The sequence below is a fragment of the Equus caballus genome, chromosome 18 (assembly GCF_041296265.1).
Source record: "Equus caballus isolate H_3958 breed thoroughbred chromosome 18, TB-T2T, whole genome shotgun sequence".
Lineage (NCBI taxonomy): Eukaryota > Metazoa > Chordata > Mammalia > Perissodactyla > Equidae > Equus > Equus caballus.
The window spans coordinates 78,288,877-78,310,677 of NC_091701.1; the positions used below are offsets into that span (position 1 = coordinate 78,288,877).

Consider the following 21,801-nt stretch of genomic DNA (forward strand, 5'->3'; position numbering starts at 1 on the left):
CTTCATTTCACATTCCCACCAGCAATGGATGAGAGCTCCAGTCTCTTCTATCCTCACCAACACTTATTTTCCCTTTTTTTGATTGTAGCCATCCTAGTAGGTATGAAGTGATATCTTGTGGTTTTGATTTGTATTTCCCTAATGACTAGTATTGTTGAGTATCTTTTCATGTATTTATTGACCTTTTGTATATCCTCTTTGGGGTTCAGGCACTTTCTTAACATTTCTGTGCCTCTGTTTCCCCTTTGTAAAATGAGGAAAATAATAGTACTTATCCTTTAAGGTTATTATGAAGGCTAAGCAAGAAATATATGTAAAACACTTAGGACAGTGTCTGACACATAGTAAGCGTTCAATAAATGCTTGCTATTAAGATTATGACCTTTGATTATTGTCAGATTAGAACAAGGATGGCATGTAGGTTTCATCTCCTCTGCAGTATGTCAGTTGCTGTTAGCTTCCTGGAGCATTTTGCTGAAAAAAATTCAGGCTAAAAATTACTGGGACTGATTAGCAATTTCTGCCACTGCTGAGGGCCTGGGGAACTTTTATCAGCCCTGGTGCAGACAGGATGATGGAAGTGATTCTCTTACATTATAGCTGGGTGCTTCCAGAAAGTTGCCATTGACTTTTGACAAGTCATATTGTGTCACCGCTCTGAGCCCTGGTTTTTTCATTTAAGAAATATCATATGTAACACTAAGGTCCTTCTCACTATCTGGAGAGGAGCGGGAATGGGAGAGGGAGGTTCTGGAAAATATAGAGGAAGGCAGTATCAAGAGTTAGGAATATGGGAACAAATTTTAAAGATACTAATCACTCCTCTGGTCCGCTCCCCAGCCCTATCATTTGTTTGGTCATGAGAATGACTGAATGATTCAGATTTTGCTGTACCTGTTTGTTTATCATTCTAATTACACAAAGATAGCAAAAATGTGGCATCATTCTGTTGTTGTGCATCTTTGGCAGACATCACTCCTTCCCTGGGAGCCTGAAGAGCCTGAGAGCCTTCTGGCACAGTGCTCCAGCAGAGTTGGTCCAGGAGCCTCATCCTCTGCAAGGCTGATTTGCCGTTTCTGCTTTAGAGTTTGATACAGAGCTTATTATTACTACGTTGTCACCAACCTCTGCGTGCTGTTCCCGCTCCCCCAGCATTCTTTTAAGGATTCTTTTAAAAACCATTTGCCAGTTCGCCCTCCACAAAGGTTACGCTAATTTGTATTCCCAGCATTATCTAACTAGGTTGCAGTTTCATTAATTTAATTTGATCTCCCTGATTTCCAGGGGGTACCTTTTGTGTTTTCTGACTGTACCACTTTAGGGGGAGAAAATGTAGCGTGTGTGTGTGGTTGGATTGTTTGGCTTCTTTGACTTGGAAGGTGTGCTCTTCCCAGCTTTCCTGACCTCTCAGGTGGCTTGTTTGTGTGAATTTGTGACTCAGGTGATGCGTGCCTGGTTTTCTTTCTTATTTCTTTTGTTTGTTTTCTTTATTGCATAAACCAGTGGTCTTTTGCTTTTAAAAATCTTAGTTATTTTCTCTCGGAAGTCCGACATTGCAGAGGCTATTTTTTCCTCTTCAGAGGTTGATTTTGATTAATAACTTATTAAATTGTTTTATTTTTCCAATTGTACATTGGCTTACAAAGTTCAGAAACTTTGTAAGATGGCTTGTGATTTTTTAAAAGCTAATAAAGTTAAATAATTGGCAAATGAGAGACTAAAATAATGAATTACTGAAGGCTGTTAATAAGTCTACAAACTTGTTTAGAAGTTATTTCCTTTTTTTTGGAAGAATAATGTGGAATTTATAGCAGGAAAAAAATAACTATTTTACATATTCGGTAGATAAAAGCAACACTAGAAAATTATATCTTAGTGTGATGAAATGAAAGTACTGAAGAGCTGAATTAGCTTTTTTAAAAAAATTACTTTTTTGAGTAACTGTTTCAATTTTGAATAAAACCATGGTCCACTGGTTAAAATTGGAGTAATAATATTGAGGAAAAGAGATGTTGAAATCTCTTTTTTCCAGACCTGAATCTATGACCTCAGTATAGCCCTGTAGTTGCCTTTCAGTAGCTTTGCCTTACCTGGGTAAGCCTGGGATTCTGAAATCATCTCCATTTCCAGATGCTTTACCAGGTGCCTGGTGTTCCTGTCCTTTCTTTTTTCATATATTAAATCAAATTTCTCTATGCCAGTGACTCTATACATAGTTTTTTTCCTCCTCCTTCTCCCCAGATCCCTCCAGTACATAGTTGTATGTATATATATTCTAGTTGTAGGTCCTTCTAGTTGTGCTATGTGGGACACTGCCTCAGCATGGCTTGATGAGTGGTGCTAGGTCCCTGCCCAGGATCCGAACCAGTGAAGCCCTGGGCTTCTGAGGTGGAGTGTGCGAACTTAGCCACTCAGCCACGGGGCTGGCCCCTACGTATTGTTTTTTAAACAGGCTGGGCTGCAGTGTAGCAAATGGAGAGTTGCATCATGGAATCCTTTAAAACAAATACAGTTTCTTGATTGTGCAACTGCTTTTTTTCTGTTAAAAGTAATTTTGAAAATATTCCCCAACTCTCCACAGTGCCCTGTGTATTCCACTCACTTGTGCTTCCCAGCTTTTCTGTTTGCTTTGGAATGCCTTCCCACCGTTTGCCTTGATAGTTTATGCTCTAATGCTCACAGGAGCCTCTCCCAATGCCATCAAATCTTGCCTGCCTACTTCCCCTGTCCTCCTAGTTCTGGGGTAGGTGCCTTTCTTAGGGGACCTCTGTCATCACATGATATCATAACTGGCTTTTTATTCCTTCTTTCCTACAAAAAGCTCTTTGAGAATAAGAACTGTGGTTCCTCTCTGACCCAGTACCTGACCTGGTCCAGTGCCTGGCATGTTAGTAGGTGCTTAATAGCTTTCCGATATACAATGCGAGACTGAACAAAATTGTGAAACATAATTAAAATTGAATTTTGCTTTTTAGTAGTACCTAAGAGTGTCTTATAATAAAGGCATAGCTTACTTGAACAAAGAAAGCAATTATCTTTTGAATTAGGAGTTTAAGTAAAATTAATGACTTTTGCTAAGTATTTTTTCCTGCCTGAACATCTCATTGCTGAAATTAGCAAAGCTCTCTGTTGCTCTTTATGGCTTATTTTTATTTGTCTTGCTAACTAATACTCATTCTCATTATCTTTAATTTGTTCTTAAATCTATAGGAAACTTTTATATTCCTTTGCTTTTCCTTGAATTATTTTTTATACTTAAAATTAATATCTTTAGTAATTTCCCTAATTTTTGAAAAGTCTTTATTTTGAAAGAAGTCTCAAGTTAATAGAAAACTCACAAGCATTGTGGAACGTCAATATACTCTTCATCTGTATTCACCAATAAACATTTTTCCATATTTTGCTTTATTTCTTTGTGTACACCTAATTATGACTGTTGTTATTGTTTTCAGACATTCTGACTCTTCTCAGATACTTGAGCATATATAAGAACAAGGACTTAAAAAATATTGCCAATATAATTACCAAATTCAGGAGATTTAACATTGATAAATACTGTTATTTAGTATGTGGCACACGCACAGATTTTTTGTTTCCCCAGTAGTGTTCTCTGTAGCAGTTTCTCCTGTAAGCCAGGATCCAGTCAGCGAGCACACGTGGCATTTAGGTGTCGTGTGTGTTTAGCCTCCTTTGATCTGAAACAGATCCTCAGCTTTTGTCTGTCTTTCGTGGCACTGACGTTTTGAAGAGTGCAAGCCAGTATTTTTGTTGAGTCTTCTCAACTTGAGTTTATCTGTTTTTTTCATGATTAGATTCAAGTTACTACACTCTTAGCAGGAATATTATGGGTGATGTGTGTTCCTCTCTGTGCATGTGCATCGAGACGTACGTGACGTCACGGATGAGTTCTGTCCGCCGGATTCCCTTCGTAGCTCATGGGTGATCTGGAGGGAGGTATTTGAGACTGGAACTATCCTGTTCCCCAACAAACTTTCACCCACTGATTTTAGCATTCATTGATTATTTTGTTTAAATCAGTAATTATTCTAGTAGTTCCAAATGATGATTTTCTAACTCTCTTGTCATTCCTTCTGTATTTTTTTGTTGGTCTGATACTTTTTCATAGAAGTATTTCTTTATGGAGTTGTCCTAAATGAATTTCATAAAATGTCAACTGATAGGATTCGAGATTCTGGTCCTCCCCCCCAACATTTTACTAAGAAAATGTTCAACATGCAACAAAATTGAAAGCATACTACAGCTACCCTTAGATTTGCCAGTTTAACCGTTAGCTGTATTTGCTTTATCAGTCCTTCTGTTGGTATGTGTGTGAGTTGGCTGCGCTTTCTGAAAGTGTGTTGCAGATACCATGACACTGTATCCCTAAATCCTTCAGCATATATATTCTACAAATAAGGGTGTTTCCTGTATAACCACAGTAGCATTAGCTCACCCAGCAAGATCAATAATTCCTTAATATCTTGTAACATCCAGTCCATGGTAAAATTTCTGCAAGATTTTTTTTTTTGAACCACGATCCAATCTGAGATTCATGCATTGTCCTTGATTTCTCTTTAGTCCCTTTTAATTTAGAACGGCTCATTCTCGTACTTTTCTTTTTGGTCTTAATAACATTGTTGTTTTGTGAATTATCCTACATATTTGTAAAGGACATACTTTTTTTTTTGGCCATTAGCAAGTAATCCATGGAGTACTTTTTTGTACCACATGAATATTCTGTTCCCTAGTAACTTTTCATCTAATGGTTTTAGTATCCATTGGTCATCTCCCTCTAAATCAGTTTACGTTCATTCATATAGTGCAGAATTCAAGAGGTGCAGAGTGGTATATGGTGAAGGGTCTTCCTCCCATGAGGCAGCCACTGATACATCAGTTTCTTTTGTTACCACGTGTATTCTTCTTGAGATGCTTTACATATGTGTCTCTTCTTTCCATCGGTCCTGTATACAGGTAGTTGCTATACACACTGTACTGAGTCTTGAGTTTTTACCTTAACAATTTCTCATGGAGATTATTTTGTATCAGTACATTGTGAATTTCCTTATTCATATTTTATAGCTGTGTGGTATTCTGTTGTAAAGATGTGTCATAATTTATTTAGCCAATCCTCTATTTACATTATTTTAATCTTTTACTTGTAAAAACAGTGCTACAGGAATAATATGATATGTCTTTTGTGCATAAAGGTATACATTTTGTACATCTGTAGGATAAATGACCCACAGAGGGGTTGCTGCGTCAAATACTGTGCACGTTTGCAGCTTTGACAGCGTTGACTGCACTAATTTGCGCTCCCACCAGCACTGTAGGGGAGTGTGTGTTATTAAATCGCCCGGTCTTAGTGAAGTTTTAACTTGCATTTCTCTTATTATGCGTGAGGTTGTGCGTATTTTCTTGTGCCAAGAACTCATTTGTATTTTTTTTCTGATACAGTGTTTTTAAATTCTGGATTTTGTATAACTGCTAAGGATTTAACGTTTTGAGGCTGTATTTTACAGATATTTAAAGCAAGACGAGACATGGTATAGAGGTTAAGATTGTGAACTCTGGAGTCTTAGGTTTATATCTTGACTTTGCTACTTTCTAGCTGTGAGACCTTAGGCAACTTATCTCACGTCTCATCGTCACAGCTTCCTCATCTGCAAAATTTGTTAACTTTTGGTATGTAGTAAATCAGATAATACAGTGAAGGCCCTTCCCTGTGCTTTCCTAGAACACAGTGCCTGGCGTGCAATAAGATCACAGGAGTGTTAGCTATTATTAGTATGCATTTGTTTAATAATTGCTATATTTAGAATTATGTAAAAATAATACTAGTTTTTTATTAGTAATAGAAATGAAGGAAATAGACTAAAATATTACAGTAATTAACTGGTGCTGGGAGAGTTGTGGGTAATTTATTAAAAATTTTCTAGTATCTAATTTTTCTGTAATGGGAATCTATTTTATAATAGAAAAATATGGTATATATAATCTTTTTTTAGAAAGGAATTTTTTTCAGGTCTATTGAAATATAATTGACATAGCACTGTATAAGTTTAAGGTGTATAGCATAGTGACTTAACATACATACATTGCAAAATGATTACCACTGTAAGTTTAGTTAACATCCATCACCTCATATAGTTACAAAAAAAGTGTTTTTTCCTTGTAATGAGAACTTTTAGGATCTACTCTCTTAGCAAGGTTTCTGTATACATTACAGCAGTGTTAACTACAGTTGTCATCTTGTACATTATATCCACAGTACTTATTTATCTTCCAACTGGAGGTTTGTACCTTTTGATCACCTTCATCCAGTTCCCCCTCCCCCAACCCCAAGGCTCTAGTAATCGCAAATCGCATCTCTTTTTCTATGAGTTTGGTTTTTTTTTAAAGATTCCCCATGTGAGATTGTACAGTATTTGTTGTACTCTGTCTGACTTATTTCATTTAGCGTAATGCCCTCAGGATCCATCCATGTTGTCACAAATGTGGTATGCATTATTGTTAAATGATGATTAAAATACCCCTTCCTCTTTTTCCATTAAAGACAGAGAGTGCGTGGGCTGAAGAATACTCTGAAAAGAAGAAAGGGTCTCACAAGCGGTCAGCGTCCTGGGGCAGTACAGATCAGCTGAAGGAGGTCAGGAGGATGCATCCATGGAAGTGGGTGTGGAAATTGGATCCCTTCATGGGCTAGTTCCTTAAAGTTGTGGGCTTCAAGGATTTGTGAATTTCCGTTTTTTGTTTTTTTGATGGTTGTCTTGTTTACTTGAGAAACAACAGCAGAAAAAGTTATGATGTTGATTGGGTAGAGATTTGAGTGGGAAAATGCACACATTACTTACCTGATTATGTGTTTTTCTTTGTCCTTTTTTAAAATTGAGAGTCCCTACCTGTTAATATAATAAAACATCAGATGTATAAAATTGTAATGATAGAACAAATTCACCTTTATTATTTCTATATATAATGGTAGTATTTCTGAAATTCAGTAACCTAGTATAACTGGGTTGATTATGGCCCTATGCTCTGATTACCGTTTTCTGTGCCTGTAATTAGGGTATTTGCATTTCATACGTAAAGTAGAAATAGAAAAATTCAGTCAAGGATAATATGGGATATTGATTGAAATTTAATTTGTTATTTAAACATTGTATCTGCGAATGTATTTCATGGCTTGAATTGATTTTTTAATTACTGTTTAAGTTTTGGAGCTATTGAAGATTAGGTGTTTGAGAAAGAAATCTGAATCTAAAATGTGACTCCTTGTAAGGGCAGTGAGAGAGTAATTATCATTATTTTTTAATTCTTTGTAAAAGCTTTAATGTAATTTATTCTAAATGCCAAAAACTTCATTTATTCAGTACTTTGGAAGCTTGAAGGCTCAGAACAGTGTTGGAAAATAATTTTGTTTTTCTTTAAAAGAAGGATACACATGTATGCACAAACATTTGTATGTGTGTGTATATATATAAATTTTGTATGGTAAATCAAATTTTGTGATACGGTTTTAAGACCAAAAGAGTTAAGGGTAAATTTTACTTGTTCTTGTTAAGTGAGGATATGTTTTGTGTGGTGTGGAAAACACTCTGACGCACTTGTTTTTCCCCTTTTCAGATTGCAAAACTACGCCAGCAATTGCAGAGAAGTAAACACAGCAGTCGGCATCATCGAGATAAAGAAAGACAGTCTCCATTCCACGGCAACCACGCGGCTATTAACCAGTGTCAGGTAGGAGCTCAGACACCACAAAGTCCAGGCAGGCATTTGTTGCTTTTCTGATGATTTGTTATTTCATAGGTAACTGTTTAGGACAAAAATGTCCAAAAGCATATTTGAAATAGCGATTGAGTACTGAATCTCAGCCTTCATAAAAAACCAGAAGATTAAGTTGACAAAATATTTTCTTTTGGTGACCTGTGGTGTGGCTTCTGGGAGACATAGCTAATTAGGTATTTGATTTACTGTATTTTTGTCTTTATCAATTCTGTATGTTGGAGGCGTAATAATAGAAAGAGAGAAGCACTGGCTCTGGAGCCCGAGCCCGGATGGGTAGCCTGTCTGTGTCTCATTCTCCTCATCTGAAGGCTGAGGGTGTTAGTGACGCCTGCCTCAGAAGGTGCCTCAGTGGAAGGCCTTCAGCTGCTTTGGTTTCTCCGTAGAACCCTGTGAACTGCTCTTGATGGATGAAATTCTGATGGTTGCCAAGTGTGTATGGATTGTTTTCACGAGAAAGTATGGGTAGAGGTATATATTTTTTCAAACTAATTTGTCCTAAAATATTGATACATGGGTCAAATTTGATTTCACAAATTTGTAGTTTGGTTGTAGTTTCCAATAGCTTTTTTCCATATATAAGGTATTTTAATTATAGAATATGAATATACACTAATACATTTAAAAATCTAAACAGCCTGGGTTTATATCTGGAGAAACAGAAAGTGTAAAATTGGCAAAGTAAGAAATGAAAAATTTGAACAGACTAATAACTGTCAAAGTTGGAATACTGCTTAAAAACAAAACCCTCTCACTCTCAAAAGGCTGCAGACCAGATGGTTCTGCAGGTGAATTTACCCCCCTTCTCTCCCTCCAGTTTATCCATAGATATTTCATATGTATTTCTAAGAGATGAGGCCACTTTTTATGCCCAACCCATGTTTTACTCCAAGTAGAATAGGGCTGAAGATTAAGTGATGGGTTTTAGGAGTTTATAAGTTGAAGTGATTTTTTAAAAGTTGCATTAAAATCAGCAAAGTAGTAAAGTTATCCAGAAGTTCCCTTTTTTTCCCTTGCAAGTTGAAATTGCTTGATGAAGCTTATTGGAGTTGGCGTGAAGTTCATGTTTGTTTAATTCTAAAACATCTCTTGGCAGAGAAGGTAAGGACTAGCAAATAGAGTAACTCAAAGAATAAATTCAGGTAGCTGGAGTTTTGTGCACTTGACACCCCAAGCATCTCGACTGCTTGGCTCATTTTATTGAGTGTTCATAGCCAAGCAGAGATAAGGCAACGTGCATTGTGATAGTTGTGACAGCGGTTTTCGTGTTTAATTGGAACTTTCAGACTATGGACATGAAAATATTATTAAGTTGCGGGAATGGCTTTGTTTTAGTAGGTTCTCTCTCTAGTGGAGAAAAGTACCATTTTGAGATATATTTACTTTTGAGGCCTTTCCTCCAACCAGATCACATTTATTAAACGTCTGCCATATGGCTGGTACTGTAGTATTCATTAGGGGATGCAATGTTAAATGAAATATTGGGCTTACCTTCCACCATGTCTCAGATAAATATAAGTAAACAGTGATTATTACAGTGTAATGAGTGTGTTGATAGGGAAGAGTTTGAAGTGCTGTAGAAGGGTTGTTTATCCTTGGACTGGCTATGGAACCCTCTAGAAAGGCTTCTCAGAGAAAGTTGTGTCTAAGTTGATCCTGAAGGTTAAGTAGGATTCATCCAGCCTTCCAGAGGTGGGAGAAATCATGGCTCCAGGTAGGGATAGTAGTAAGAGATTAGGCTGGAGAGGTAAATAGCAGCCAGACCTGAAAGTCTTCATGTCTCAGTTGTTAAGAAGCTTGGGCTTTGTCCTAGAGGCACCAGGGAACTATTTTTTTAAATGCAGGGCATTGAGGGGCTGGCCCCGTGGCGTAGTGGTTAAGTTTGCATGCTCCACTTTGGCAGCCTGGGGTCGCAGGTTCAAATCCCAGGCACGGACCTAGCACCGCTCGTCAAGCCACACTAGGGCAGCATCCCACATAAAATAGAGGGAGACTGGCACAGATGTTAGCTCAGTGACAATCTTCCTCAAGTGAAAAGAGGAAGATTGGCAACAGATGTTAGCTCAGGACCAATCTTCCACGCAAAAAAAAATACAGGGGATTGATATGGGATCAGATACACATTTTATAATGTGCATTATGAGTTCAGAATAGAGAATGAATTTGCGAGAGGACAAGGTTAGAGGCAGGAAAACCATTTCAAAAATGAATAGGATTTATAATCCAAGTAAGAAGTGATGGTGGGCTAAGTAAGGTAGAAGGTGTGGAGCTGGAGAGAATGGACAAATCTGAGTGATATTTAAAAAGTGCTAATTAATAATTGAACTCTGTGTAGTACTTACTATATGGCAAGCACGCTACTCAGTTTTCTTGTTTTTTTTTAAAAAAAAAGATTGGCACCTGAGCTAACATCTGTTGCCAATCTTCTTTTTTTTGTTTCTTCTCTCCAAAACCCCCCAGTACATAGTTGTATATTTTTAGTTGTGGGTCCTTCTAATTGTGGCATGTGGGACACCCTCTCAGCCATGCCTGATGAGCAGTACCATGTCTGCGCCCAGGATCCGAACTGACGAAACCCCAGGCCACCGAAGCAGAGCGCGTGAACTTAACCACTCGGCCACGGGGCTGGCCCCTCATTTTTTTGTATATATTATTAGCATTTAGCCCTCATCTTTGAGGTCGGGATTGTTATTACCCCATTTTACAGAAGAGGAAGTTAAGGCCCAGAGAGGTCAGGTATCTTGTTCAGAGTCATATGAGACAAAGCTGGGATGCTAGTCCAGGCATTATGACTTCACAGCCTGAGATGTTAAGCTCTATGTTAGCTGATGGTTGATGAGATGGAAGTGATGGAGAAATAGAAGTAAAGGATAATACCAGTTCTAGCCTTTAAAACATGATTCTAAAAATATATCTACCTACCTTACACCCGCCACATACAAAAGTAACTCAAAATGAATCAAAGACCTAAATGTAAGAGCGAAACCTAACAGCTCTTGGACGAGCACGTGGGCGTACGCGTGGTGTCGGATTAGGCAGTGGTTTGTTAGAGGTGATGCCAGAAGCACAAGCAACAAAAGAAAAAGTAGGTAAGTTGGACAGTATCAAAATTAAACTTTTGTACTTCAAAGGACACCATCAAAAAAGTGAAACGACAGCCCACAAAATGGGAGAAGATATTAACAAATCCTATATCTGATAAAGCACTTGCATTTAAAATATGTAAAGAACTCTGGCAGCTCAGTAATAAAAAGACACACAGGCTAATTTAAAAATGGGCGAACGATCTAAATAGTTCTCCGAGGAAGATATACAAATAGCCAATAAGCACGTGAAAAAGATGCTCAGCATCCTTTGTTGATAGGGAAATGCAGCGCAAGATTCCAGTGAGATACTGCTTCGTACCCACTAGGATGGCTAAAATTATAAAAGACATGACAAGTGTCACTGAGCATGTGGAGAGATTGGAACCCTTGCGTATTGCCGATAGGAATGCAAAATGGTGCAGCCACTCTGAAAAGCAGTCAGGCAGTTCCTCAAAAGGCTAAACATAGAGTTACCGTATGACCCAGCACTTCCTCTCTAAGGTCTGTACCCAAGAGAATTGAAAACCTGGTTGCATAAAGACTTACACAAATATTCATAACAGCATGGTTCGCAATAGCCAAAATTTGGAAACAACCCAAATGTCTGATGAACCGATCAAACAATGAATGGGTAAATAAAATTGGTATATCCATACGTGGAATATTATTCAGTCATAAAACGGAATGGAGTACTGATACATGCTACAGCGTGGGCCAACCTCTGAAACGTTATGCTAAGCGGAAGGAGTCAGGCACAGAAGGACGCACTCTATGATTCCACTTATATGAAACGTCCAGCGTACGCACAGCCGTCAACAGATTGTAGGCTGGTGGTTGCCTAGAGCAGGGAAAGTTGGGGGAAATGGGGAGTGACTGCTCATGGGTGAGAGATTTGTGATTCTAAGATGGGGTGATGGTTGTACACTTCTGTTCATTAACCATTAAAAAAGCAAAAGTTGTACACTTTAAATGGGCAAATGGTGTGGTATGTGAATTATTTTTCAATAAACTGTTATAAAAAATATCTACCAACTTAAAAAACAAATACGTAAAACACAAATATAATTGTCTGTGAATAATGAACTAGATTAGACAGTAAAAAAGGACCCAAAAGTCACCTGGGAGGGCATGAACAGTGCAGAGGACGAGCGCGGTGGCCCTGAGGTCGCACTGCCCAGCTGCAGCTCTGGGTCCTGCGGGTTGCTGGCTGTGTGAAGTCCCCCTGCTCTGTGCGTGGTAATGTTACCTGTTTGTTGTGTTGTCCCGAGGGTTCAATGGGACAGAGTGTTGTAAACACTGAACGCACTTCTGGGCACATAATTGCTCAGTAAATCTTAGGCTGTTTGCGGTAGCACCTTAATATTAAGAGAAGTAAACTAGTTTGTGTTTTCCACTAGGCTTCTCTGCCAATTTCATATTGACCTTATTTTTTTAAAACTTTTATTATTATAGAAGTATTTACATGCCTATTACAGAAATTTTAGAAACCAAAAAACATCAAGTAGGAAATTTATATCTCAGTAAAGGTGTTACTTTTTTTTAAGTCAAATAGAAAAACATCATCCAGAGTTTGACCCTCTGTAGAGCTATTCCTGACATTTTTCCTTCTCTTTTTTCCTTTGCATTTCTTTCTTGTTGAGCTCATACCGTCTGTTGTACTTTATTATAATAATTTTTTGTATTTAACATGGAAAAATGTTTATATTATTACAAGTGCTTCAGGAACGCTTTTGATGTTTCAGATTCTGTAGAGTATTTCCCTAATTTTAGCTGTTTCCTTGGGTCCAGTTTCTGTGCGCTGAAACCTTTTTCTATATTTATACTTTTCTAGGCATAGATTTTCCTTTATTTGTTTGAGAAGTTTGAATATTTGGGGTCTTGATAGGCTTTCCAAGTGATTGCAGTTATTTGTGTGCATTTCATGATATGTAGAGGGTTATTTTTACTGGGAAATTCCTTTAGCGTCCCTTAACAGGCAAGGGACAGTGCTGCTGGTGTAGTCAACAACCACTGGTTAACCAAAGATCTTTGTCTTGGGCTTACAATGGATTTATTACAGTTAGAAAAGAATTCCCACATACTTTTTGAGTGGTTCTTTCCCTGGAAGTTCAGGGGGAACTATTTGTTGTGAAGAGTAAATGCTGCCAAGTTTCTTAGAAGAGAGACTCGTTCACATGTCAGTGGTTTCCAAAATTGACAAAGCCCTCACGGGCTTAAAATGTCATATTTTTAAGGAGTATTTCAAGAAATATTCTCATTAGAAGATATAGCCAACACATTGCAGAATTGTTTGAGTTCAGCATTGTATAGCTTACTCTTGATATTTTGGGGGAATAGTCTGTCTTTCTGTGTAGAATATAAGTGTGTGTTGTGTCTGCACATGTTGGCTTTTTGTCAGATAAACTTTAAGAGATAAAGGAAGAGCATTCTTTAACTTTGTTTTTGTGAAGTATCTGGGATAGATGTGACTTTGTTCCAACAGGAAGAACAGAAAATGCTGAGAAATTGGTTTGTTTTACCTGAACATAGTATTTATTATAGTTTTTATTTGAAGAAAGAGGGAACCAAAAGAAATAGAACTAAGCCTTTCAAGACATGTGGGTCAGGTTGTAGTCCCATAATTTTCTATTTGTAAATTCACAGAATAATTCTCCCATTCACCTCCTAAGAATCCCATCATTCTTATCTTACGGCCACTGTGTGCTATCTGGAGTTAGTTTAGCTGACACCAGGTTATATCAGATTTAAATTTTGATAAATACAGAGTGTCAGTGAGCTGAAGTTTTGTTTTCCATCTAGTACTGATCGATGATGCTGACGGCGCTTCAGCCCCCAGCAGGGCGGATGTAGAGTTGTTACCACGGCTGAAGCTGAAGCGGTCTGACAGGAAGTGTTCAGAGGCCGTGAACTAGACCAAGAGAATAGATAGAGTCTTTGGTGTGGCAAAGATTTTCATCAAAAAACAATTTTGGAAATGATATGTTAGTGCCTGAAAGATCTACACTCAAAGATCTGGCTCAAAGATTTGGATTTGAAAAATTTTCTCTATAAAACACCTATGTAATATCCAAACTTAAGATTTTTCGTGTTCCTTCCTTTGATAGTGGATACTGAGACTAGAAAACAGGACAAAAAGAAAAGATGGACGTGAAAAGGCAATAAATAGGGGCTGGCCCCGTGGCCGAGTGGTTAAGTTCGTGCGCTCCGCTCCAGGCGGCCCAGTGTTTCGTTGGTTCGAATCCTGGGCACGGACATGGCACTGCTCATCAAACCATGCTGAGGCAGAGTCCCACATGCCACAACTAGAAGCACCCACAACGAAGAATATACAACTATGTACCGGGGGGGCTTTGGAGAGAAAAAGGAAAAAATAAAATCTTTAAAAAAAAAAAAAAAGGAAATAAATAATATGAGAAGTTTGAGGGTATGGAGATAAGATTAGGGAACAGAGGGATTAAAAAGGGGGAACATTAGAAGGCAGTATATGTAGAAAAAAATGATACTTGAAAAAAATTGTGAAAAGACAAGAAAGGATTATTTTAAGAATAAAATACGTAGTAGGGAAAACACACACAAAAATTGAGAGGCTGGCCCTATGGCCAAGTGGTTAAGTTGGCACGCTCCGCTTTGGCAGCCCAGGGTTTCGCTGGTTCAGTTCCTGGGCGTGGACATGGCACTGCTCATCAAGCCATGCTGAGGCAGCGTCCCACATAGCAGAGCCAGAAGGACCTACAACTAGAATATACAAATATGTACTGAGGGGCTTTGGGGAGAAGAAGAAGAAGAAGAAAAGAAGACTGGCAAAAGATCTTAGCTCAGGTGCCAATCTTTAAAAAATAAGTTAATTAAATAAATTAAATGACTGCTTAAAAGGAAAACATGGTAGCCCCTGTTTACTGGGCATCCATCATTGTGGGCCGGCACCACGCCGCGTGTCCTCTCATTCCTCTGCAGAACTGCTCTGAGGTGGGCCTCGTGCTCCCCTCTCACATGCGAGGACAGTGAGACTCTCGTCCCAGGATAACCGGGCAGGGAGGAAGTGCTGCCCTCCACTCCAGATTGAAGCTTCCTTTTGGCTTTTTTCTCGCAAATTTCTTGGATTTTCCAAGAATGGCTGTGTTTTGCTTATTTCTTTAAATTTTTAATTATAAAGGTGAGCAGGAATGGAAGAGGAGAAATACTTTGTAACACTTTACTTTCTGCTTTAACACTAAGTAGTATATCAGATGACAAGGTTGTCCCTTGAATGGAAACTAGTGATAATTGATTAGAGGCCCTGGTACCTTTGTCTGGTTGCCCTCCTTCCCCTGAAAGTGAGGTTTTTCAAAGAGACCTCCCTAAGGGAAGGACAGGTTCATCACATTTCTTTACGAGAGGATCTTCTGGCACCCTGTTGCTGTTGACTTTGGCAGGTACCTCTGCGATTCTTGTTTCATATTTTGAGTATCTTTTCAGGAAACCAAGTAACATACTGTAGTTATATTATCAGTTACTTCTTTTCAAAAGTAATACTGTGCCAGTGGAAAAAAATTTATTAAAAAAATTAGAGGTAGGCTTTGGAAAAAGATTAAAATGAATTATATCATTTTCTTTCCTGAACAAAGCATATTAAAATCATTGCAATGAAAGTTTAAATAATGAAATTTCACAGGAAAGCTATTCTCATTTCTACAGTCTTGCTGCTATATATGGACATTGGAAGTGACTTTGTTTTTCTAACCAAAATATTCTTTTCTTTTTTTCTTTTGATAAATTGCTTCTTTTTTTGTTTCTTTCCTGGAATATAGATAATTGTGCCATTAGAAGACTTTGAAGTTATGTTCTGAAGTCTGAACTCTGTTACAGTCATAAAAGAATTTCTGAGATCGACATTCTTTTACTATTTTCCTTTATTCCTAATCTCTTTACAGTCCCTCATGAATGTGAATAAACTTCTGAAATTCTGTCTTGATTGTCTGGAGTTTTGACTTTATATTTCACGTGTATGAGGGAGAGATTTAGTTACTCACACTTTTTGGGAGGCCATCAACTTTATTTTGATTTATTTTAAAGTTACTCATGTTGAGTGGGAGTGTGCTTCAATTTAGACAATTACAAGGCAATGTTAACCTCTCTTGTCCCTCCTCCACCGCTCTTTCTTAAGGCTCCTGTTCCAAAGAGTGCACTTATTCCAGTGATCCCCATCGCCAAATCTACAGGCTCCCGGTTCCGGAATAGTGTGGAAGGACTGAATCAGGAGATCGAAATAATAATTAAAGAGACCGGGGAGAAGGAGGAGCAGCTCGTAGTGAGTAATCGGGGTCTGCAAGGCACCTCAAACGTTTACTCTTCTAATTAGGAAGAACTTTGTCCTTTTGTTTCCCATGTTCAGTTAGGTTTCTTCCTTCTTGAGGGAGAGTGAAAATTTCTCTCTTTTGGAAAACTTTGACCTTGGCAAGTGCACGAAAAGTTTTTATATCTATATCTCACAGAGACAACGGATGTAACTTAAACTTAGATCTTTGAACAGAAACTATGTTTTTATCTATATTTAAAAATCATTAGACAGGTGATACACTTTTCATTTGCTGTAACTCCATTTAACAAAAGTTTAGCTTACTAATCTGTTGGGGAGGGAAGGATATGACATCTTATACTTTGTAAGCATGAATGTACCTGTTCTATTGTTTGTCAGTTACTGTTTGGTTGACCGTATCATGAAGTGCAATTCTGCTTGCCTATAATACGCAAAAGAATGTGTGTTCTACTAACTGTAACACGCATCAGAATGAGTCATATGTAAGACACAGTGAGAAAGTTTCCTGTTTGTGTTTCAGACCATATCGCAGGGTGTATTTAAGCTTTCATTCTTCAGTGAAAGAGAAATTGGGGAGTTTGAAGTAGTATTTTATTGGTGCTTAAGATCCTCTCCCTTAAGATTAAAGGTTGGTTTAGTTAGAGGAAACACCACTTCCCACAGCCTCTCCTCCCTACTGCATGATGGGGAGCCCTTCCCTGATAAAGTAAAGATAAACGAACCACAGGCGGACGGGGAGCTGGTTCCCTGCTGAGTGAGCCACACAAGCTTTCCTCTATGTTCCCCTTGATTTCCCCCTATAGTTAGCCCTGCTCTGGTTAACTTTTCCCTCATTTAGGAAGGTTTCTTTGAAAAATCTCTTTCAGGGGGAAGTGGGCAGGGGTGGAAGGTAACAGGGCCTGTCATCAGGTATCACTAATTCGCACAGTGGATGACCTTTTCTAATGTGGAACCTAGTGTTACTCTCAGTTTCTCCTCTTTTACCGCGGTGCTTCTTTATAACTTTAAAAATAATATCGAGCACATGAGGATCAACTCAGTGCAGAGCATCGCTCAGCAAGCGTTGGCCGCCTGTCGTGTACGAGACCCTGAGAATACGGAGTCTTTGCCCATTGCCTGGTGGGCAAGTCAGATCAGACTAGGGTGTCACTAATGGAGCATCACAAAGGCTTCTGTTTCGTAAGGCCTAATATGTAGGGGATTTCTGATTTGTGAGTCATCTGGAACAACAAGGGAAAGTTGACAGTGGGTGCAGTGGACATTGGGTGCGTTTCTGGCTGAATTTCAAAATCAATAATACGCATACATATGTTTTAAAAATTTTTTAACAGCCACAAGATATTCCCGATGGCCATCGTGCACCTCCTCCCCTGGCTCAGAGAAGCAGCAGCACACGCAGCATCGACACGCAGACCCCCGGTGGGGCGGACAGGGGAAGCAACAACAGCAGCCGCTGCCAGTCTGTGTCCCCCACGTCATTCCTCACCATCTCCAACGAGGGCAGCGAGGAGAGCCCTTGTTCAGCTGACGACCTGCTCGTGGATCCCAGGGATAAAGGTAAGATGCGGGAGGAACTTGTGATGAGAAGTGAATAATACCACCTATTTCATTGTTCATTCTATTCCTTTTCTAGCAGAAGACACACACGTGAGGCTACTAAGATAATTGCTTGGAGATGTATTTGAAACATAGATTTAAAAAAATTGGTGTGTAAAACAGTAGATTTTACTGTGGTGCCCATGGGGTGGTCAAGTTGGGTGAGTTTTGTTTGTAAGGTTTTTTTTTGCACTTGTTAATATGAGTTCTTTATTAGTAAGAAACATCTTTTTGGTATTAATGAGATGAACATTGTTCTGAAAAGCACTTTGTTCTCTGATGTCTTAGTTGTCATATTTTTACTACTTATTGTTTTTTAATTGAATGGGAAACCTACAAGTTAGTGTCTTTTAGAATCTATGTTTGTGGTATTTCTAACAAAAATTAAGCTGATTTATATCTATGCAAAAGTGAGTGTTCAAGGCAAGCCTGGAGTAGGAGGTTGGAGGGCTGCTTAGAGTATTAAACGACTTATGCAACTTTAATGACTTGGAGACATAAGCAGTTTGAATATTAATACTAATATTCTTAGCTTTAAAACAAATATATGACTTTTCATCTATCTATATCAGGGCAATATTTTGTTAGTTCAGTCGCAGTTATTTCCTGTACTTGAGAGCAAGAATAAGATACTTATTTGTGAATTCTGTAGCTCTGTTCAATAGTCGTTCATTTAGAACCTCCTACTCAGTGTGTTGAATGTCATAAAATGTCCCATTGTTACAACGGGCCTTTATTGCCAGTCACCTAAATTATTGAGGCTATAGCAAGTGCAGAGAACATAAGATTTTCTGAAGAAGTCACTTCAAACTATGGGCAGTTGTAAAATTTATTATTTGGATCCTATTTTGCCAGCTTCTAGGTTAAATAAAACATGGCTATTCCAGGCCAACACCTCAGACCCAATAAATCTGAACCCCTGGGGCCAGGACACAGGTGCCAGGAGTTGTCGATGCTCCCAGGTGATTCCAGTGTGCACTCAACTCTGACACTCGCTAAACTCAATCCTGTTCTTGGGCCTTGTGTTTCTTGTCAAGAGTCTGCATAATTATCTACTTCTTATACTTATTGTGAGGATTAAAAGGGATAGTGAATGCAAACCATTTAGCAAGCTGCGGGCTTAGCGCTCAGTCAAGTGTACCTCCACAGCACCCCAAGAATTTTAAAAACCGCAGCTGTTAAAATCTGCCCCTTGATTTCCCATACTTTCTATTTTTACTTCAATAACATGTAGGAATCCCATAAATTTTGTGTCCTGGTGCATTTGACTGTAGGAGACTAGTGACTGGTTAGCTTCTCTGAATGTCTTTTATAAGAAACCGGTGCCATAGTGCTGCAGCCAGCAAGGAATCTGTAGCTTAGCTGACACCGTCAGACTGAAAGCTAGGACAGTTGTGTAACATGTCAAGAACTTTAAATTACCGTAGTATGAACTGAGGACGTCAGCACTGAACAGTAATACGAGAGTAAAGAAGTATTCCCTCTGATAGGGTTAATTTGGAAAGATTTCAAAAACCCTGAGCCAGCCTTTGAAGGACGTTTTGGAAAATGCACAGAGAAGGACCTCTCAGGTATGGAGAAGTTCACAGGCAAAAAGGAGGTCTTTCGCATACAGGACGCATATGGCTCTGACTACCTGGAGCAGAGATTGTAACCAGAGGAACAGAGAGATCAAATTTAGAAATTCTAAAGGGCAGACCAAGAATGAATGATAAGCAACCAATGAGGAACTATTTAAGTTACTTGTACAGGGAAGAGTGGAAGTGGCATTTGAGCCTAATTGCTGTGTATGGAATAGAAATACAGTTATGTGTCACCAAATGATGTTTCGGTTAACAACAGTCTCCATATTTGATGGTGGTCCCAGAAGATTATAATAGAGCTGAAAAATGCCTAGTGCTGCCATAAGGTCGTAGTGCGATGCGCTACTCATGTGTTTATGGTGATGCTCGTGTAAGCAAACCTGTGCTGTCAGTCATATAAACGTGTGGCACATGCCGTTGTGTACAGTACGTAGTAATTGGTAATGATAATGAAGGACTGTGTTACTGGTTTATGTATTTACTATGCTATACTTTTTACTGTTATTTTAGAGTGTAGTCTTTCTGCTTGTGTAAAAAAAAGTTTACTGTCCAACAGTATGCCATGTTACTTTGGCAGCAGCCTCATACGTCTTGTGTTTACTGTGTCTCTTGATTGCATCATTTTCTCTTGTACTTGATTTAGTCTTGTGGTGTTGTGTTCATCATGGCCCCTAAGTGTAAAAATCCACTGCTAATGTTACCAGTAAGAGGCCACGTAAAGTGATTGACCTGGAAATGAAATTAAAGTGATTAAGGACTACGAAGGTGGAAAATCACTGATGGTTATTGCTCACCAGTCAGGGGTGTCCTGTTGTACCATAGCTATGATCTTGAAGAACAAGAACAAAGTGACAGAAGCTGTTAAAAGATCTCCTTCGTTGCCTAACAAAGATTCGAGAAGGGCCTATATCAGACGTGGGGAGACTTCTGCTGACCTGGATTGAAGACCAGACACAGAAGCATCTCTGTCAGCACCACGACAATCACAGCCAAGCAAAATGTTGTGATGTTGAAAGAAGAGGCTGGACCGAACTACGGTATTGAATTTACTGCTAGCTCTGGGTGGTTTAAATGATTCAAGAATTGTTATTCATTACATAATGTGAAAGTGAGTGGTGAGTCCGTGAGTACGGATGTGAAGGCAGCTGAAGAATTTTTGGAAACTCTAGATAAGCTGATTGTGGAGGAAAATTACTGCCAGAGCAAATACTCAATATGGATGAAACCTCCCTATTCTGGAAATGGAGCCTGAAAGGACTTACATTCGTAAGGAGGCCGTGTCAATGCCAAGTTTCCAGACTTTTAAGGACAGGATAACAGTCTTGCTTGGGGGGCAGTGTTGCAGGTTACAAATAGAAACCGTTTGTGATCTGGTACAGTGAGACCCTCAGCGCCTTCAAGTATATCAGTAAGCCCACACGGCCAGTGCACTGCAGGAGCAATAAGAAGTCACGCATGACCCAGCCCCTCTTCCAAGATGCCCTCCTGAACTGCTGTGTCAGTGAAATGGAGAGGTACTGTTTGGAGAATGACACACCTTTCAAGATTTCGCTTACTGTTGGTAATGCTCCTGGACACCCTCCTTTCATTGGTGATCTTCTCCCAATATCAGAGCAGTGTTTCTCCCTCCAGATAACATCTCTTTGATCCAACCAGTGGATCAGGGAGTTACGGTAGCTTTTAAGGCCTACTGCCTGAGGAAGACCTTTGCTCAGGCTATTGCTGCAACTAAAGAAGACACTGAGAAGACACTGATGCAATCCTGGAAGGATTACAACATCCATGACTGCATTGAGAGCCTTGTCTGGGGTGATGTCAGCAAGGAGTGTGTTAGTGGCATCTGGAAGAAGACACTCAGGAGCTTTGTGATTTAAAAGGATTTGCCAAGGACGAGGAGGTTGCAAAAATCAACGAGGCTGTGGCTGAGATGGCAGACGACTTAACCTGGGAGTGGATGAGGGTGACGCTCAGGAGCTCCTAGAGGTGGTTCCTGAGGAACTGGCTAATGAGGAGTTGTTGAAACTGAAACAGCTGAACAGGAGACAAGAGAAAAAGAACCCGCAGGAGAAGAAAAAGAAGAAGCCCAAGAAAATTCACAGTGAAGGGCTGAGCAGAAGCTTTTGCAGCCTCAACAAGCTCCTTAAACAGTTTGGAAACGTGGATCCCAACACTGAAAGGTTTTTGTTAATAGAAATGTTCATGATGCGTTATCTGCTCACAGGCAAATCTGTGATGAAGAAAGAAACAAACCAAGCAAACCACCGTGGACAAATTCCTGAAGAGAGTGACACCTCCTCAAGAAGAGCCTCAGTCTTCAGGAGGTGTTCCAGAAGAAGGCACTGTTGTTATAAGAGATGACAGCTCCGTACGTGTTATTGCCCCTGAAGGCCTTCCAGTGGGACAAGATGTGGAAGGAGAAGGCTGATATTGATGATCCTGACCTTGTGTAGGCCTAGGC

At 39.2% G+C, this 21,801-nt stretch overlaps 1 protein-coding gene across 2 annotated transcripts in view; it reads left to right on the forward strand.

Annotated features, from left to right (window-relative positions):
- Nucleotides 1–21,801, forward strand: part of FAM117B (family with sequence similarity 117 member B) — an 87,596-nt gene that overhangs the window by 44,191 nt on the left and 21,604 nt on the right. For both annotated transcript variants that reach the window (XM_023622416.2, XM_023622415.2), the window contains exons 3-6: nt 6,554–6,646; nt 7,624–7,737; nt 16,012–16,155; nt 17,496–17,721. In XM_023622416.2, the coding sequence (XP_023478184.2) occupies nt 6,554–6,646; nt 7,624–7,737; nt 16,012–16,155; nt 17,496–17,721 (577 nt within the window). The remainder of the gene's footprint in view (nt 1–6,553; nt 6,647–7,623; nt 7,738–16,011; nt 16,156–17,495; nt 17,722–21,801) is intronic.